The sequence below is a fragment of the Asterias amurensis genome, chromosome 1, assembly GCF_032118995.1.
Source record: "Asterias amurensis chromosome 1, ASM3211899v1".
In the NCBI taxonomy this organism is placed as follows: Eukaryota; Metazoa; Echinodermata; class Asteroidea; order Forcipulatida; family Asteriidae; genus Asterias; species Asterias amurensis.
In genome coordinates this window covers 32,402,941-32,416,963 of record NC_092648.1, presented here as the reverse complement: position 1 = coordinate 32,416,963, position 14,023 = coordinate 32,402,941, and the positions used below count along the sequence as shown (strand labels likewise).

The window sequence follows — 14,023 nt, the reverse complement described above, 5'->3', positions numbered from 1 at the left end:
TCAAGTTTCGCTCCAAAAGATTGTCACATAAAACGGCATTTTGCACAACTTTAACATGGGGCTCTATATCTAAATATAATATTTGGTATTCAAGATGGGTCGAACATTCTGATGATCCATAAGACATTATGGCCAGACTTAAGGAAACTTCGGGGTGGAATGTGACACGTGAATGAGTTGCCGAGCTATTGTCGAGCTGTGTAAAGTGAAAATTAGTTGCCATGCAGACGAAAAGCTTTTTTTGCACTATATCGATCAAAATTGTACAAAACGTATCACAAAAGTACACAAAGTTACAAAATTGTTTCCACTTTCAGTAAGTCCACGTGGAATTGAAGACTGTTCGAAGTTGGGAACTCCCGCCGAAGATTGCAGCCATCAGCAACAAGATACCAAAACATCCCCAGAAGAAAGCAGGAAGACACACTACTCCCACCACATCAGCAGCGACCACGGACCGCCGCCAACCGGACCGCGTCGACGGCATCGCACCACGTTCACACAGGAGCAACTCCTTGCTCTCGAGGATTCGTTTGCCAAGAATCACTACCCGGATATTTACGGACGGGAGGAGCTAGCCAGAGAGACGGGACTGAACGAAGCAAGAATACAGGTAAGGTTGGTAGTGTTTACAGGGGGCTAAAATATGGGTGGGGTTGGTGGGACAGGGGGTTACCTACGGGCGGGAGAAGTTAGCCAGAGAGACGGGACTGAACGAAGCAAGAATACAGGTAAGGTTAGTGGTGTTTACAGGAGTCGGGCTAAAAATGTGGATGCGGTTGGTGGGACCGTACTCTATGATGGGGCAGGGGGAGTGTAATAATAGAAGGAGTAAGACATAGAGAAGGAACCGATGGACTGTGGTGGTGTTTACTGGGGTGGGAGCTAAAATATGGGTCACGGGGTTGTCTATAGGGCTAAATACAGGTTTAGTGTTCATAGGAAGTGGGGCTAATGGGCTGGGTTGGGCTGGTGGGACAGGGGGATGTCCACGGAGACAATGACTATTTAAACGAAGCAAGAAAACAGGTTGGTGCACTGTGGAAGTGTTTACTAACTAAAATATGGGTGGGTTTGTTGCAGGGGGTTGTCTAATGACGTGAGTAGCTAGCCAGAGAGTATAGGGACTGAACGGAGCAAGCATGCAGGTTGGTGCTCTGTTACTAACTGCATGGGAGTGGGGCTAAATTATGGTAGGGTTGTTGGGACGGGGGTTGTGTGGACAGATGAGAGGAGCTCACAGAGACACGGGACTACACGAAGAATGATACATGTTGGTGGTATTTATTACGGGAATGGGGGGCTAAACAAATGGGTGGGGTCGGGGGAATCCCAGAGGGTTGTCTACATGTCGGAGGAGGTATTAACTAGAGAGACGGGACTGGAAAAAAAGCAAGATTACAGGTACGGTTGGTGGTGTTTATAGGGAGTGGGGTTAAAATTATTATGGGCGGGGTTGGTGGGACAGGGGGGTGCCTATACGGGCGGGAAGAGTTAGCCCGGGGACGGAATGAATTACCACTAAACGACGAATGCAGAATGATAACGCACTTGTCCTTGGTACTTGCATATACCCGAGTACTACTCGAGTACCCCATTTTAAAGCCATTGGACACTATCGGAACAGACAAAAAAAGTCACAGATTTACAAATAACTTACAGGGTTTACAGAAGGTGATGGTGAAAGACTTGTCTTGAAATATTATTCCATGAAATGCTTTACTTTTTGAGAAAACATTAAAACAATATCAATTCTCGATATCGAGAATTACGGATTTATTCTGACACGGTGAAACGTGCGGAAACAAGGGTGGGTTTTCCCGTTTCTCCCGAATCCGATGACCGATTGAGCCTACATTTTCACAGGTTTGTTATTTTTATATATAAGTTGTGATACACGAAATGCGGGCCTTGGGTAATACTGTTTACCGAAAGTGTCCAATGGCTTTTATCGCTACTCGTACCTGCATATTATATTTAATGGTTTATTTCATACAAAACATGGCAAAGAAATGAACAGTATGACAACCGATATGGTTGTTTTGCACTAGAACGTGTACAGTATACAAATTTATGTAAAAAGAGCTAAAAGGTTAAACGGTTTAAACACACAGTAGATAATGAGCGACCAAAAAGAATGAGACATAATGGCTGTCTAAAGGCAGTGGACACTATTGGCAATTGTCAAAGACTAGCCTTCATCTCAATATATGCATAAAATAACAAACCTGGAAAAAACTTGAGCTCAATCGGTCATCGAACTTGCGAGAAAATAATGAAAGAAAAAAAACACCCTTGTCACACGAAGTTGTGTACATTTAGATGGTTGATTTCGAGACCTCATGTAGTAAATCTGAAGTCTCGAAATCAAATTCGTGAATAATTACTTCTTTCTCGAAAACTATGCCACTTCAGAGTGAGCCGTTTCTCTTACTCGTCACCAAGAAAGTTTTTATGCTACTAGTTATTTTGAGTAATTACCAATAGTGTCCACTGCCTTTTTAACCTTAAGTTCCTGGGGTCGATTTCATAAAGAGTTAGGACAGCATCTACTGACACCGCGAGCATGGTTCGAAGAAGCAAGGGCGCAAAATTAAATTTTGAAATTTAAAATCGGTTCGAAATTAACCCATAAAATAAATAAACATCTTTCAAATTTCACATAATTTTTATTGTGTTGCTTATTTTGAAATAGATAGAAAGATATTGTACACTATTATTCACCGAGTCATCTATGAGCTTCAATCTAGAAACCCTTTTGTTAAAAGTAGTGTCTTTAACAAAATATTATCTAATGGCAACGCTTTAGCTGTCATGACCAATAAATACATACATTCCAAAAAAAGAAACAGACAACTCCATAATGTGTTATGGGCTGTACTCAAGAAGTTCACTACTTTTACTCTGAATCCAAAGTTTGCAAGAGACGTCTGGGTTTGCATGTATATTTTCAAAAAGCAATATTTCGTTGTTTAAAGTCAATCTTACGTCAAAAATATAACAATTCTTTACATAAACTTGAGTCTTTGCTGAACAATTATGTGAAATGCAATAAATACATACGGGCCTATATAAAATAAATCTCAAAGAAACCTAGACCCATTCAAAAATATATCGGGTACTTTATTACTAACAAGCGTACCTTGAAACAAAACAAATCCAGATCTTTAGATGGGACTTGTTTTTCAACAGCATTTGTACCAGAATACCACTTGCATTTGCTTTCAAAAACTTTAACTGAAATAAAATCAAGACTTAAAAAGTTCCCAAATATTATTACCATGGACATAAGCTGTAAACACACACACACATGTGACTGACATTGTGTACTAATCTTGTGGGCGGTCGGACAACTTGACAGAGATTTTCCCGCCCTTTATGTACCTCAGCGGTTGATCTCCTAACGAACCGAGGACACTAATGTCCTAATTGTATCACCAAACCCAAGCAGCTGAGTTCAGCTCTTCTCCCTCCATCTCGATGGTCAGTTCCCGTCTGCTGTCAGAGCGACCGGTCTCTTAATTAACCAAGCCGGGGTAAATCGAGCGATCCCGGGGGGACCGCGAACGTCCAGAAGCAATGACATCTCGATTGTCACTAACGAGCTACAAATAGGATTAGAAGGGGAATCTTTTATTCTTTTGCATTTCCACCGCCTCTTTGCTCATCTGTGGCCATCATCGAAGAAGGATCTGATTTGAGATTAACGACGTGGCAGTTTGCCTCCTTTCTTGTTTTTTTCCTCATGTTTTTACTATTTTTTTTAATTGGTGGTTTAAATCTCAGAGCTTATTGGTATTGGTCTGCTTCCGGCTGAAGACTTGTTTTTTTTAATCGAGCTTTTATACATTGCTGAACGCAAGTTTTGTTTCTTTTTCATTTTGTTGCACCGATTAAGGAACAGTAAGGTTTGACAAACCGTACACTGAGAAATGCCTTTAAGGGATGGTACATTGTCCGAAATGTAAAGTCATTCAAGTCCCCTTGTTTAACAAAAAAACAAAACAAAAACTACACAAATGAACATTATAGTAATAATGGATTGGCACTCGAGAGAAAGCAAGGACGTATTATTATTATTTTATTATTATTATTATTATTTTTTTTTTTTTTTTTGGGGGGGGGGGGCTATTGGATAAGTGAGGGGCAGAAGGGCTGAGTTGCCGGACATTATTTTGAAACACCGGGGAAACAAATAAATTTTTCCTCTTTTGTCAGTTTTTTGTTTCCTTCGTTTTTTCTCTAAATTCTCCCCAACCCCGCTCTTCACCCAATCAGGAGGGCAGTTGACTCCTGCTCCCTTGGTAAGATTGGAATTACTCGGCTTTGATTATATCTTTATCTTTTCCTCTTGTTATCCTATACTCTTTCTACCCGATGATAACCGAGATTGATTTGTCGTTATATAGGTGTGGTTTCAAAACCGACGGGCAAAGTTTCGCAAGCAAGAGCGTCAACTCACAAAGAGGACCCCCTCATCGGCCATCAGCCTGCTACCCGGCTCATCCACGTACGGTGGGCTAGTCTACCCACCAACACATTCTGGGTATCCTTACCACACCGTAGGACCACGGTACTATCCCCACTCAGCAGCGGGATATGATCCACACCACCAAGCAGTCCGGCAGTATTCACCGAGCGCGTGTTTGGCTGCTCCGGACGCCGGGGATCGGGAGCGATCAACGGCGGTAGTTGCTTCGAGAGATGACGACTGGTTCGGAAGTCAGTCTTTCTTGCACAACTCTCACACGCACAGTCACAGTGCGATGTCACGATTGTACCAAGCGTAAAAGAATACTCATCATGTCAATTGCCATTCCTATATCCGTTAAAGGCAGTGGACACTATTGGTAATTACTCAAAATAATTATTGGCATAAAACCTTTCTTGGTGACGAGTAATGGGGAGAGGTTAATGGTATAAAACATTGTGAGAAACAGCTCCCTCTTAAGTAACGTAGTTTTCGAGAAAGAAGTAATTTTCCACGAATTTGATTTCGAGACCTCAGATTTAGAACTTGAGGTCTCGAAATCAACCATCTTCGTGTGACAAGGGTTATTTTTCTTTCATTGTTATCTCGCAACTTCGATGACCGATTGAGCTCAAATTTTCACAGGCTTGTTATTGTATGCACATGTTGAGATACACCAACTGTGAAGGCTAGTCTTTGACAATAACCGATAGTGTCCACTGCCTTTACGGAAAACATTATTGTACGAATACGTTTCGGTATTGAAGGTTCGAATCCCGTCTACTACAACGACTGTTTATGGACAATGTTTTTAACCCGCACGGCCCCGACTTCTCTCATTATCTCTTATGATAAATGATGGCAGACTTGTGTTTACCCTTAGGCCTTTAATTCTAAATGTTCCAAGTTAAAAAAAAATGAAAGCAAAAATATAAATAATTTATTACTCAAATAACCCAAATGTCAAATAACCCATCACTCATTGCATGGTATGTGATATAAAGGGGTTGTCCAATACTGTAAAAGTACAGTTAAACAACATAGACCTATTATGGTTATTGTTTTAAAATTATGGGATACGATTGGTTTTGAATGATGGTGAACAAAAATACTTATAAGTATGTTTTTCATAAAGCCACCATGGTTCACAATTTTATAATCTTGTTTCGTTTGAAATACCGCCTGAAGCTTCACCCACCCAGCAAGCAAGTCTGGTGTGTTATTTGAGTGGGGCGCCCTCGGATAGAAGAAGGTTGCTCTGGCCTATCCTGCACGCCGCGCGCACTACAGTTTTGTGCGTTTTCCATTGTTTTATTACGGCGGGTTGATGACGTCTTTGCAAATGGTCCAGCGATATGATCGATCTCCATTATTTAACGTTTGGGAAACGTTCGAACATGCGCAGCACACTTTGCTTATAGGCAATCAACAAACCTTCGATCGTTGCAAACATTTTGTAATGAGCATGAAGTGATTGTTGATATCTAAAGTTTTACTCGTTTTAGAAAAAAAATGATAACACACCAAATCCAAACAATTATTGTTGACTATAGTTCCGGCGTTGACAAATCTTTTTGAGTCAAAAATGAACATTTTAACGGACTATGTCTCATGTTGTATCGTATTGTTTTACAAGAGTAGCTCAGCTAATATTGAGAATCATAATAAGATTTATTTAATAGAATTTACTCTTGTTGCACTTCGTTCATTCATAGAACACGTTGATTTGTGTTCACACAGTTGGCCCGTCACGCTCCACTAAGCCCGCGCCATTTTGTAATGTTTGACTTTCACTTTGTATGTTAAGAATTCTTGTATGTATATGACTGTATATGACAAAACAAAAAACTAAAATTTTGAAACAAATTTCAAGCATTATAGACCTGTATGGAACAAACACAAGCGGCCAATCTTAGTTATCTTGATTCAGGAAAAAAAACTGGGACACACGAGAGATAAACTCGTGTGTATATGGGCCTTTATATTTGGCCTTAGACGCATGTTTCCTTCAGGGAACTTGACTAAAACGGGATTTTAATCTGCGACCTCTACCACATGAAATACATATATGGTATCACCATTTGACAAACACTACAGCATGTACAAGCCGGAGTAGGACCTACGAGCCGATTTCAGAATGCACAAATTTCATCTAAAGATGAGTTTTAATTTAGGTTTTAACCTTACCCCGATGTATGTTAATGTTGCCGAGTTATGTGAAAAAAACCCACAGCTGTGCACAGGCGTATTATTCGAACCCACGCCCTTTGCATATCTAGAGCAGATGTCTTACCAAATAGACCGAGATTACCCGGTATATCTACATAGATAGCTACTAGATGGCTACCGAGCAACTCGGTGGTCTAGTTGTTGGTAAGACATCTGCTCCAGAATTACAAAGGTCGTGGGTTCGAATCTGACCCGAGTATAGTGAGTATTTCAGTGCTAACACACATCGTTCTAAAGGTAAAACAATAGTCTTTATCCCCAGTGCAAATTTAACACCCATTAAGATGAGTAACACTTTGCTTAGAAATTAAGATTGACTCGCATTTAAGATGAGTCTTATGGCATAGTAAAATCACGGAGGAAGACAATTTGCTTCCTCCATGGTAAAATCAAGCCGGTTTCAAATCATGTTCTGTTTTTTTTTTTGTTCTCTACTCAAAATAGATTTAATATTATACTTAAATAGTCAGTTTTCCTTGTGTTTTATAACTTGATCATTAATATATGCACTGTTATTTTAACTAGTGGGTTTTCCCTTCTAAAATGTTACACTTTATAACGAGATTCTCACAACCTGTTTTATAATGTATGAAAATGAAGAGTGAATAAGGTTAAGCAGATAGCTGCAAAACATAAAGCACATTCGATGAAATAAAATACTGTCAAGTTCAATGTACAACACAATTAGTAAAGGTGTATTTGTTATCGTGTCATTCCATTGGAAATGTTTCACCATTGTCGCTTTAATATTGAACCTGATCTTTAGAACAACATAGATTAACGAATTACATCAAACTTAAAATAATCCCATCACAGGAAGGTCTTTTTATGCAGGTCATTAAAGAGGGACTCAGGTGTAATTAAGTTTTGTAATAATTTTCCAACGAATAGAAGTTTTATTGATTTGCGAATCTCTATTCCTCCTGTTAACGGTAGGGTCATAGATTGGTAACTACTCCAAATATTAATTACACGTATTCAATTACAAAATGGTTTATTAAAGGCAGTGGACACTATTGGTTATTACTCAAAATATTTATTAGCATAAAACCTCACTTGGTAACGAGTAATGGGGAGAGGTTGTTAGTATAAAACATTGTGAGAAACGGCTCCCTCTGAAGTGAAGTAGTTTTCGAGAAAGAAGTAATCTTCAACGAATTGATTTCGAGACCTCAGATTTAGAATTTGAGGTCTCGAGATCAACCATCTGAGAGCACACAACTTCGTGTGACAGGGGTATTTTTCTTTCATAGTTAGTTATCTCGCAACTTCGCCGACCAATCGAGCTCAAAGTGACAGGTTTGTTATGTTATGCATATATTGAGATACACCATGTGAGAAGACAGGGCCCAATTTCATGGCTCTGCTTACCGTAGCACAAAATCGGGGCTTACGGAAGCAGGGAACTCTGTGCTTACGGCAAGCGTATTTCACGGGTTGGCGGCGAATTTGGGCTTCTCCGCGTGCGTACTTCACGTTACTAGGCATTCTACGCTTCGTCGGTAAGCAGAGCCATGAAATTGGGCCCTGTTACCAAATTGTTTATCCCCTGCTTCTTCATGCATGCTTTCTAACCCCATTCATGTATTTCCACTTCACTGCTTTTGTTTCACTTAGTTACCTGTTCATGTTGGTTGTGTTGTCATTTAGCCTTCGAGAAAGACTCTGCTAGGGTCGAAACATCAGGCCATTAACTATTTTTTGCAAATTGTATTGTTTCAGAAATTGCCAATAAGTATCAAATAGTGACACAACAGGTTCAAGGCGCACAATTATTACATATTGACCAAATGTATTTTGTTCGCAACATGAACTCTCTCATATTAGATCATATTAAGGTAATGTGGCACGTTTTAATAAAAAGCACCAACGTTGAGTCCTATCCCCCCCCCCCCCCCCCGTGAAGCTTATGAGAACAAGAACTGCATCATGGCGTCATTGCATAATGGCGTCATTTGCATAACAATCACACTGATTTATTGAGCTATACAACTTCAATTGTAATCGATATTCTATTCAGGCAAAACGTGTCGAGGTTCAGGTTATGATATCCGTTATTTTGTTTTATTTGGTCAATTAGACAAACCGTGAGGCGGGAGCCGTGATTTTGTTGTTCAGTTACATGTAAAAGATACCATTCAATTTTACTTGGACTGTCCGTACTATCATTCAGAAACCAGTAATGTGTGCTCATCAGAAGCTTGTTCAAAACCTAGCCATTTTGTTGCTATTGGGCACGTTGTTGTGCCACTGTGGGACTCCAAATGGAGCTGAAAGCAGCACAAAGTCCGGGGACGTGAAGAAAGAGCGGGAACCAGAGACGTATCCACGCCGTCTGTTACTGGGGAAGAACGGCGAGTACACGGTAGAGTGGCGGTACACCGACGACGATGTTGTGTTTCGAGTAAGCGTGGAGACTTCAGGATGGGTGGGGCTTGGTTTCTCTCCTAGAGGAGGTATGGAGGGAGCAGATGTTGTGATTGGATGGGTGGACAACGGAAAGGCTTTCTTGACAGTAAGTATGTTTGTTTGTTTGTATGTTTGTATGTTTGTTTGTTTGTTTGTTTGTTCGTTCGTTCGTTCGTTCGTTTGTTCGTTTTATTTCCATTCATCACTGTTTTGTGGGTCAAAACTAATCAAATAACCATTCTAGTCAATTACAAACTATTGTAAGATGATGATGGTACAACTAGCTAAAAATGGCAACATGCTCACAATATCTGATGGGTATTAAAATAATATGGTAGGCCTAGTATAGGCTAGGCATTCACGACTTCTTACATGACATTTTATAACAAGTTCAATCATCAACGTAAAGTTGAATGAACAACTAGAGATTGAGAGTTTGTGAACAAACTCAAGCTGTTCGGTTTCCGGGAGTAAAAGCCTGGATTAAAAAACAAATATTACACCTTGCTTTGTTCTCAAGATTTGTAATAAAAGATTCAAATTGCAAAAACTGTCAAAACAACATGATTACGTCATCTAGTAAAAGTGTATGTTTGGTGACGTCATATGTACTATTTGTTTTAAACCAGACCCTTGCCAGACTTGTATGCTGTGATGGTAATAGCATCAAAGGATGTATATTTCAACCTAAAAGGCAATAAACAACGCCCTTTCAAATCATTTCACAGTCACTTCCGGTTTAAACAGGTCAAAATGTCAACGAAAGCTCACCAACATAACCATTTCTGTAAAGTACGTAAAGCCCTTTCATATGATGTATAGATTGTCAAAATAGCTTATGTAGTTTAGGAAACATGAACTTGGGAAATATTGACGACTGTAGAAAAGACTGTTAGGGGCATGTATGTTTTAACCGCCTTGAACGAAGACTATTCTCCATTAAGCTTTTTCGCGCTCTATGGATGATCACTGGAGCGTGACTCTGCTGCACCGCTAATACACTACACGTTGTGTGTATGCCTACGTGCAATGTTTATGCACATACCAATGGGGATTTCGTTGTTCTTTAGAGGTGAATTTTTAAATTTTCAACCTCTTTTTTGAGCCGGAAGACAACATCGAAATGGGGTCATGTCTGTGGGGCGTTTACGGAGTTTTCAATGACGATTTCGATGATGTTTCGATTGTAAGAATCCCTCATGTAGATCAAAAGTTATGATTTTTTAATTAACAAACTTTGAATATTCATAACTCAAGAATTGATGACGTCATCATAACGTAACTCACACGGGTTCTTCTCCTAATAAATATCTAACTATGTGTGAAGTTTTAAGTTCATACGATGTTTGAAAAGATGTTTCTGTTAGGGGACAAGGGACGTACAGAAGAAGAAGAAGAAGAAGAAGAAGTATCAATAAAAACTAGATATAGTGTTTGTAAAAACAAACACTAGGTGTTCGGCTATTGTTGGGTCAGTGTTTGAATAAATGAAACGAGTATTGTAAGTATCCCGTCAAATTACAAAGAAATCAAAACCAAACAGTTTTCTTGATGTGTAATAATTTTATGGAAAAGCATCAAAAAGTGTACATTTCAACCTAAAAGCCTTTAAATAATGCCTTTTCAAAGCATTTTACAGGCTCTTCCTGTTTAAAAAGGTCAAAAAGTCAACAGAAGGTCACCAACATACCCATTTTTGTGGAATACGTGAGGCCCTTTCATATATGATGTATAGATTGTCAAAATAGCTTTTGTGTTTGAGGAAACGTAAACTGATGAATAATGACGACTAAAGAAGAGACTAACTAACCAGAAGGGAAATGTTTGTTGAAAACGCCTTGAAAACAGACTACGTACGTAAAGCCTTTTCATATGATGTATAGATTGTCAAAATAGCTTTTGTGGTTGAGAAAATCTGAACTGATGAATAATGACGACTGAGAAGAGACTAACTAACCGGAAGGGAAATGTTTGTTGAAAAGCCTTGAAAACAGACTACGTACGTAGAGCCCTTTCATATCATGTACAGATTGTCAAAATAGCTTTTGTGGTTTAGGACATAGGAACTATGCATAATGACGACTGGAGAAGAGACTAACTAACCGGAAAGGAAATGTTTGTTGAAAACGCCTTGAAAACAGACTAAAAACGAGGCTATTTATAGGAGAAAAAAAAATTAAATACAAAAATAAATAGTACAAATTTTGGTCGCCACGTGGTCTCCAATCGAAATACTGACTGGGCCCGATGTTGCTTAACCTCAGTGACCGGACGAGAACCAGTGCTATCAACGCAGTATGGTCGTAGATAAAACTAATTAATTACTTTTGAAGAAAACTGACATTATGTTGAGAACGCCTCGAACGCAGACTAAAACACGATCAACACGTGGTGCACAGCGTGACTATGCTCCTCAATGCACCGCATACTTACACGTGGTGACCGCAATGCACCGCATATTTACACGTGGTGACAAAGTACATGTACATGTAATCGTAAAATCTTTACGCGCAATCAATGGGGGAATTTTGTAGTTCTTTATACATGAATTTTGAAATTTTCAACCTCTCTTTTGAGCCGGAAGACAAAATCAAAATGGGGTCATGTCTGTGAGGTATTTACGGAGTTTCTAATGCCCTTTCCGATGATGTATTGATTGTAAAAATCCCTCATGTAGATCAAAATTTTGAATTAGTGTATCTCGTCAACTGATGACATCATCGTGACGTAACAACTTTTGTATCATCTACTGGTTATTGTCTACTTGTGTGCAAAATTTCAACTTAATGCAAGCTTCGCAACTATGCTTTTTCTTGCGGACAATCGACAGCGAGAAGAATAAGAAACCCCCCCCCCCCCCAAAAAAAAAAAAAAAAAAAAAACTAGACATTAAGTGTTTGTGAACAAACACGAAGCTGTTCCGTGTTGTTTTGCTTGGATTATGTGCTTCGTTGCCCAAGGAATAAATAACTGAAAAAGAGGTTTAAAAAAAAGTTGTGTAGCTCTTGTTATAAAGTCTTACTTCCCGGTTGGCACGTAAGTAAAGGTCAACATGGGCCTACAGCTACCAAAGATTAATCTGCAATGCCAAGGATTCTATAAAATCGGTTGTGTAGATCTTGATATATAGTCCCACTTCAGGTTGACCCAGAAGTTGATGTCAACTTGGGGTCACAGTTTTCCAAAGCTATTATTTATTGCCTTAGAGTCTATAACTGAAGTTTGAACATTAGCTTTTTACTCTTTTAGATATGGGCTCACTTCCGGTTGACCTGGAAGTAAAGGTCAACATGGGGTCAAAGTTGTTTCAAACTAATCGTGAATACCCAAGGAGTCTATAACTGAACAAAAACTGATAATCTGTGGTATAGTTCTTGAGATATGGTCCCACTTCCGGTTGACCAGAAAGTAGGGGTCATCTTGAGGTCACGGTTTTTAAAGTTAATATTTTATGCCTAAGGAGTTTATAACTGAAAATATTTTGAAAATCTGCAGTATAGTTCTTGAGATATGGTGACACTTCCGGTTGACGCGGAAGTAGAGGCCAACTTGAGGTCACAGTTTTTTCAAATTAATCTCCAACCCCCAAGCAGTCTTTAAGAACAAACAGTTGAAATGTCGGCCGTGAAGTTCTTGAGCTATGATGCTGCAAAGATTTCCTAGTTAGTATGCAAATGAGGGTCACTGGTGGTTAATTAATAAAGAATTTTAATATGTTTTATGATAGGAATTAAGCTAAACATCCTAAAGCTTCCATTTGATATTATTTTACGTGTTTAAAAACACATAATTAATTTGAAGGATACTCCTTTATTTTCCTACTCCTGCCGATAGGGGGCGCTCTTATGAGACATTTCAATTGCACGATTTCTGCACGGTAATGTCTCTATCTGACTCTGTATTTGTATGTGTACGTCGCAGAGCCCAAAACTGTCATAAAATGTCAAGCTATAATTTCCCCTATAGAACACGGCCCAGTTTTATGGCTCTGTCTACTTCAACCAAACTCTGCCCAGATATTATACAACCACCATTCTCCGCTTACTGTGCAGGCGCTGAAATATCTGTGCAATTAGTTCAAAGCAAAGATTACTTACGATAAGTTTCCCCACGCACAAGAAAAAATATCCCTGCTAAGCTGTGAAATATGCGAGCTTAGAAAAGCACACAAACAAAAGAAATCCCTGCTATAAGCAGTCTATTTCAATTCAATTCTTCTGCAGAGCACTGAATCTTTTTCATATAAGCAAGTTCCCATCATGACTCGACTAGTCGCACCTCAAACCTAACTACGACACTTGTCGAGATAAAATACAGATTCTCAAGATTTGTGCCGCTATGTGCCGCAAAGGCAATATTAATTATGTTGCGAATGGGTGTGACTAGTGAATTTTACTACTCGACTAGTCGCACCTCAAACCTGACTACGACACTTGTAGAGATAAAATACGGATTGTCAAGATTTGTGCCGCTATGTGCCGCAAAGGCAATATTAAAGGAACACGTTGCCTTGGATCGGACGAGTTGGTCAAAACAAAAGCGTTTGTAACCGTTTTTTATATAATGCATATGGTTGGAAAGACGTTTTAAAAGTAGAATACAATGATCCACACAAGTTTGCCTCGAAATTGCATGGTTTTCCTTCTACTGTGCGAACCAACACGGTCGGCCATTTATGGGAGTCAAAATTTTGACCCCCATAAATGGCCGACGTGTTAGTCGACGAGGTAGAGGAAAACCACGCAATTTTGAGGCATGTTTGTGTGGATCATTGTATTCTACTTTTACAACATCTTTCTACCCATATGCATTTTATGAAAAACGGTTACAAACGCTTTACAAAAACCAACTCGACCGATCCAAGGCAACGTGTTCCTTTAATTATGTTGCGAATGGGTGTGACTAGTGAATTTT

At 39.3% G+C, this 14,023-nt stretch overlaps 2 protein-coding genes across 2 annotated transcripts in view; both read left to right on the top strand.

The window, feature by feature from the left end:
* Positions 1-436: 436 nt before the first annotated feature.
* LOC139943290 (homeobox protein unc-42-like) lies at positions 437-4,790 on the top strand (the record flags this gene model as incomplete). Its single annotated transcript, XM_071940147.1, has 2 exons — positions 437-613; positions 4,410-4,790. Coding segments are annotated over 2 exons (558 nt in total), but the record flags the coding sequence as incomplete, so codon positions are not given.
* A 4,017-nt stretch (positions 4,791-8,807) lies between these two features.
* Positions 8,808-14,023, top strand: part of LOC139937131 (DBH-like monooxygenase protein 1) — a 21,705-nt gene continuing 16,489 nt past the window's right edge. Inside the window, exon 1 of the mRNA XM_071932139.1 lies at positions 8,808-9,215. Within this exon, the coding sequence (XP_071788240.1) occupies positions 8,883-9,215 (333 nt within the window). The 5' untranslated portion in view covers positions 8,808-8,882. The remainder of the gene's footprint in view (positions 9,216-14,023) is intronic.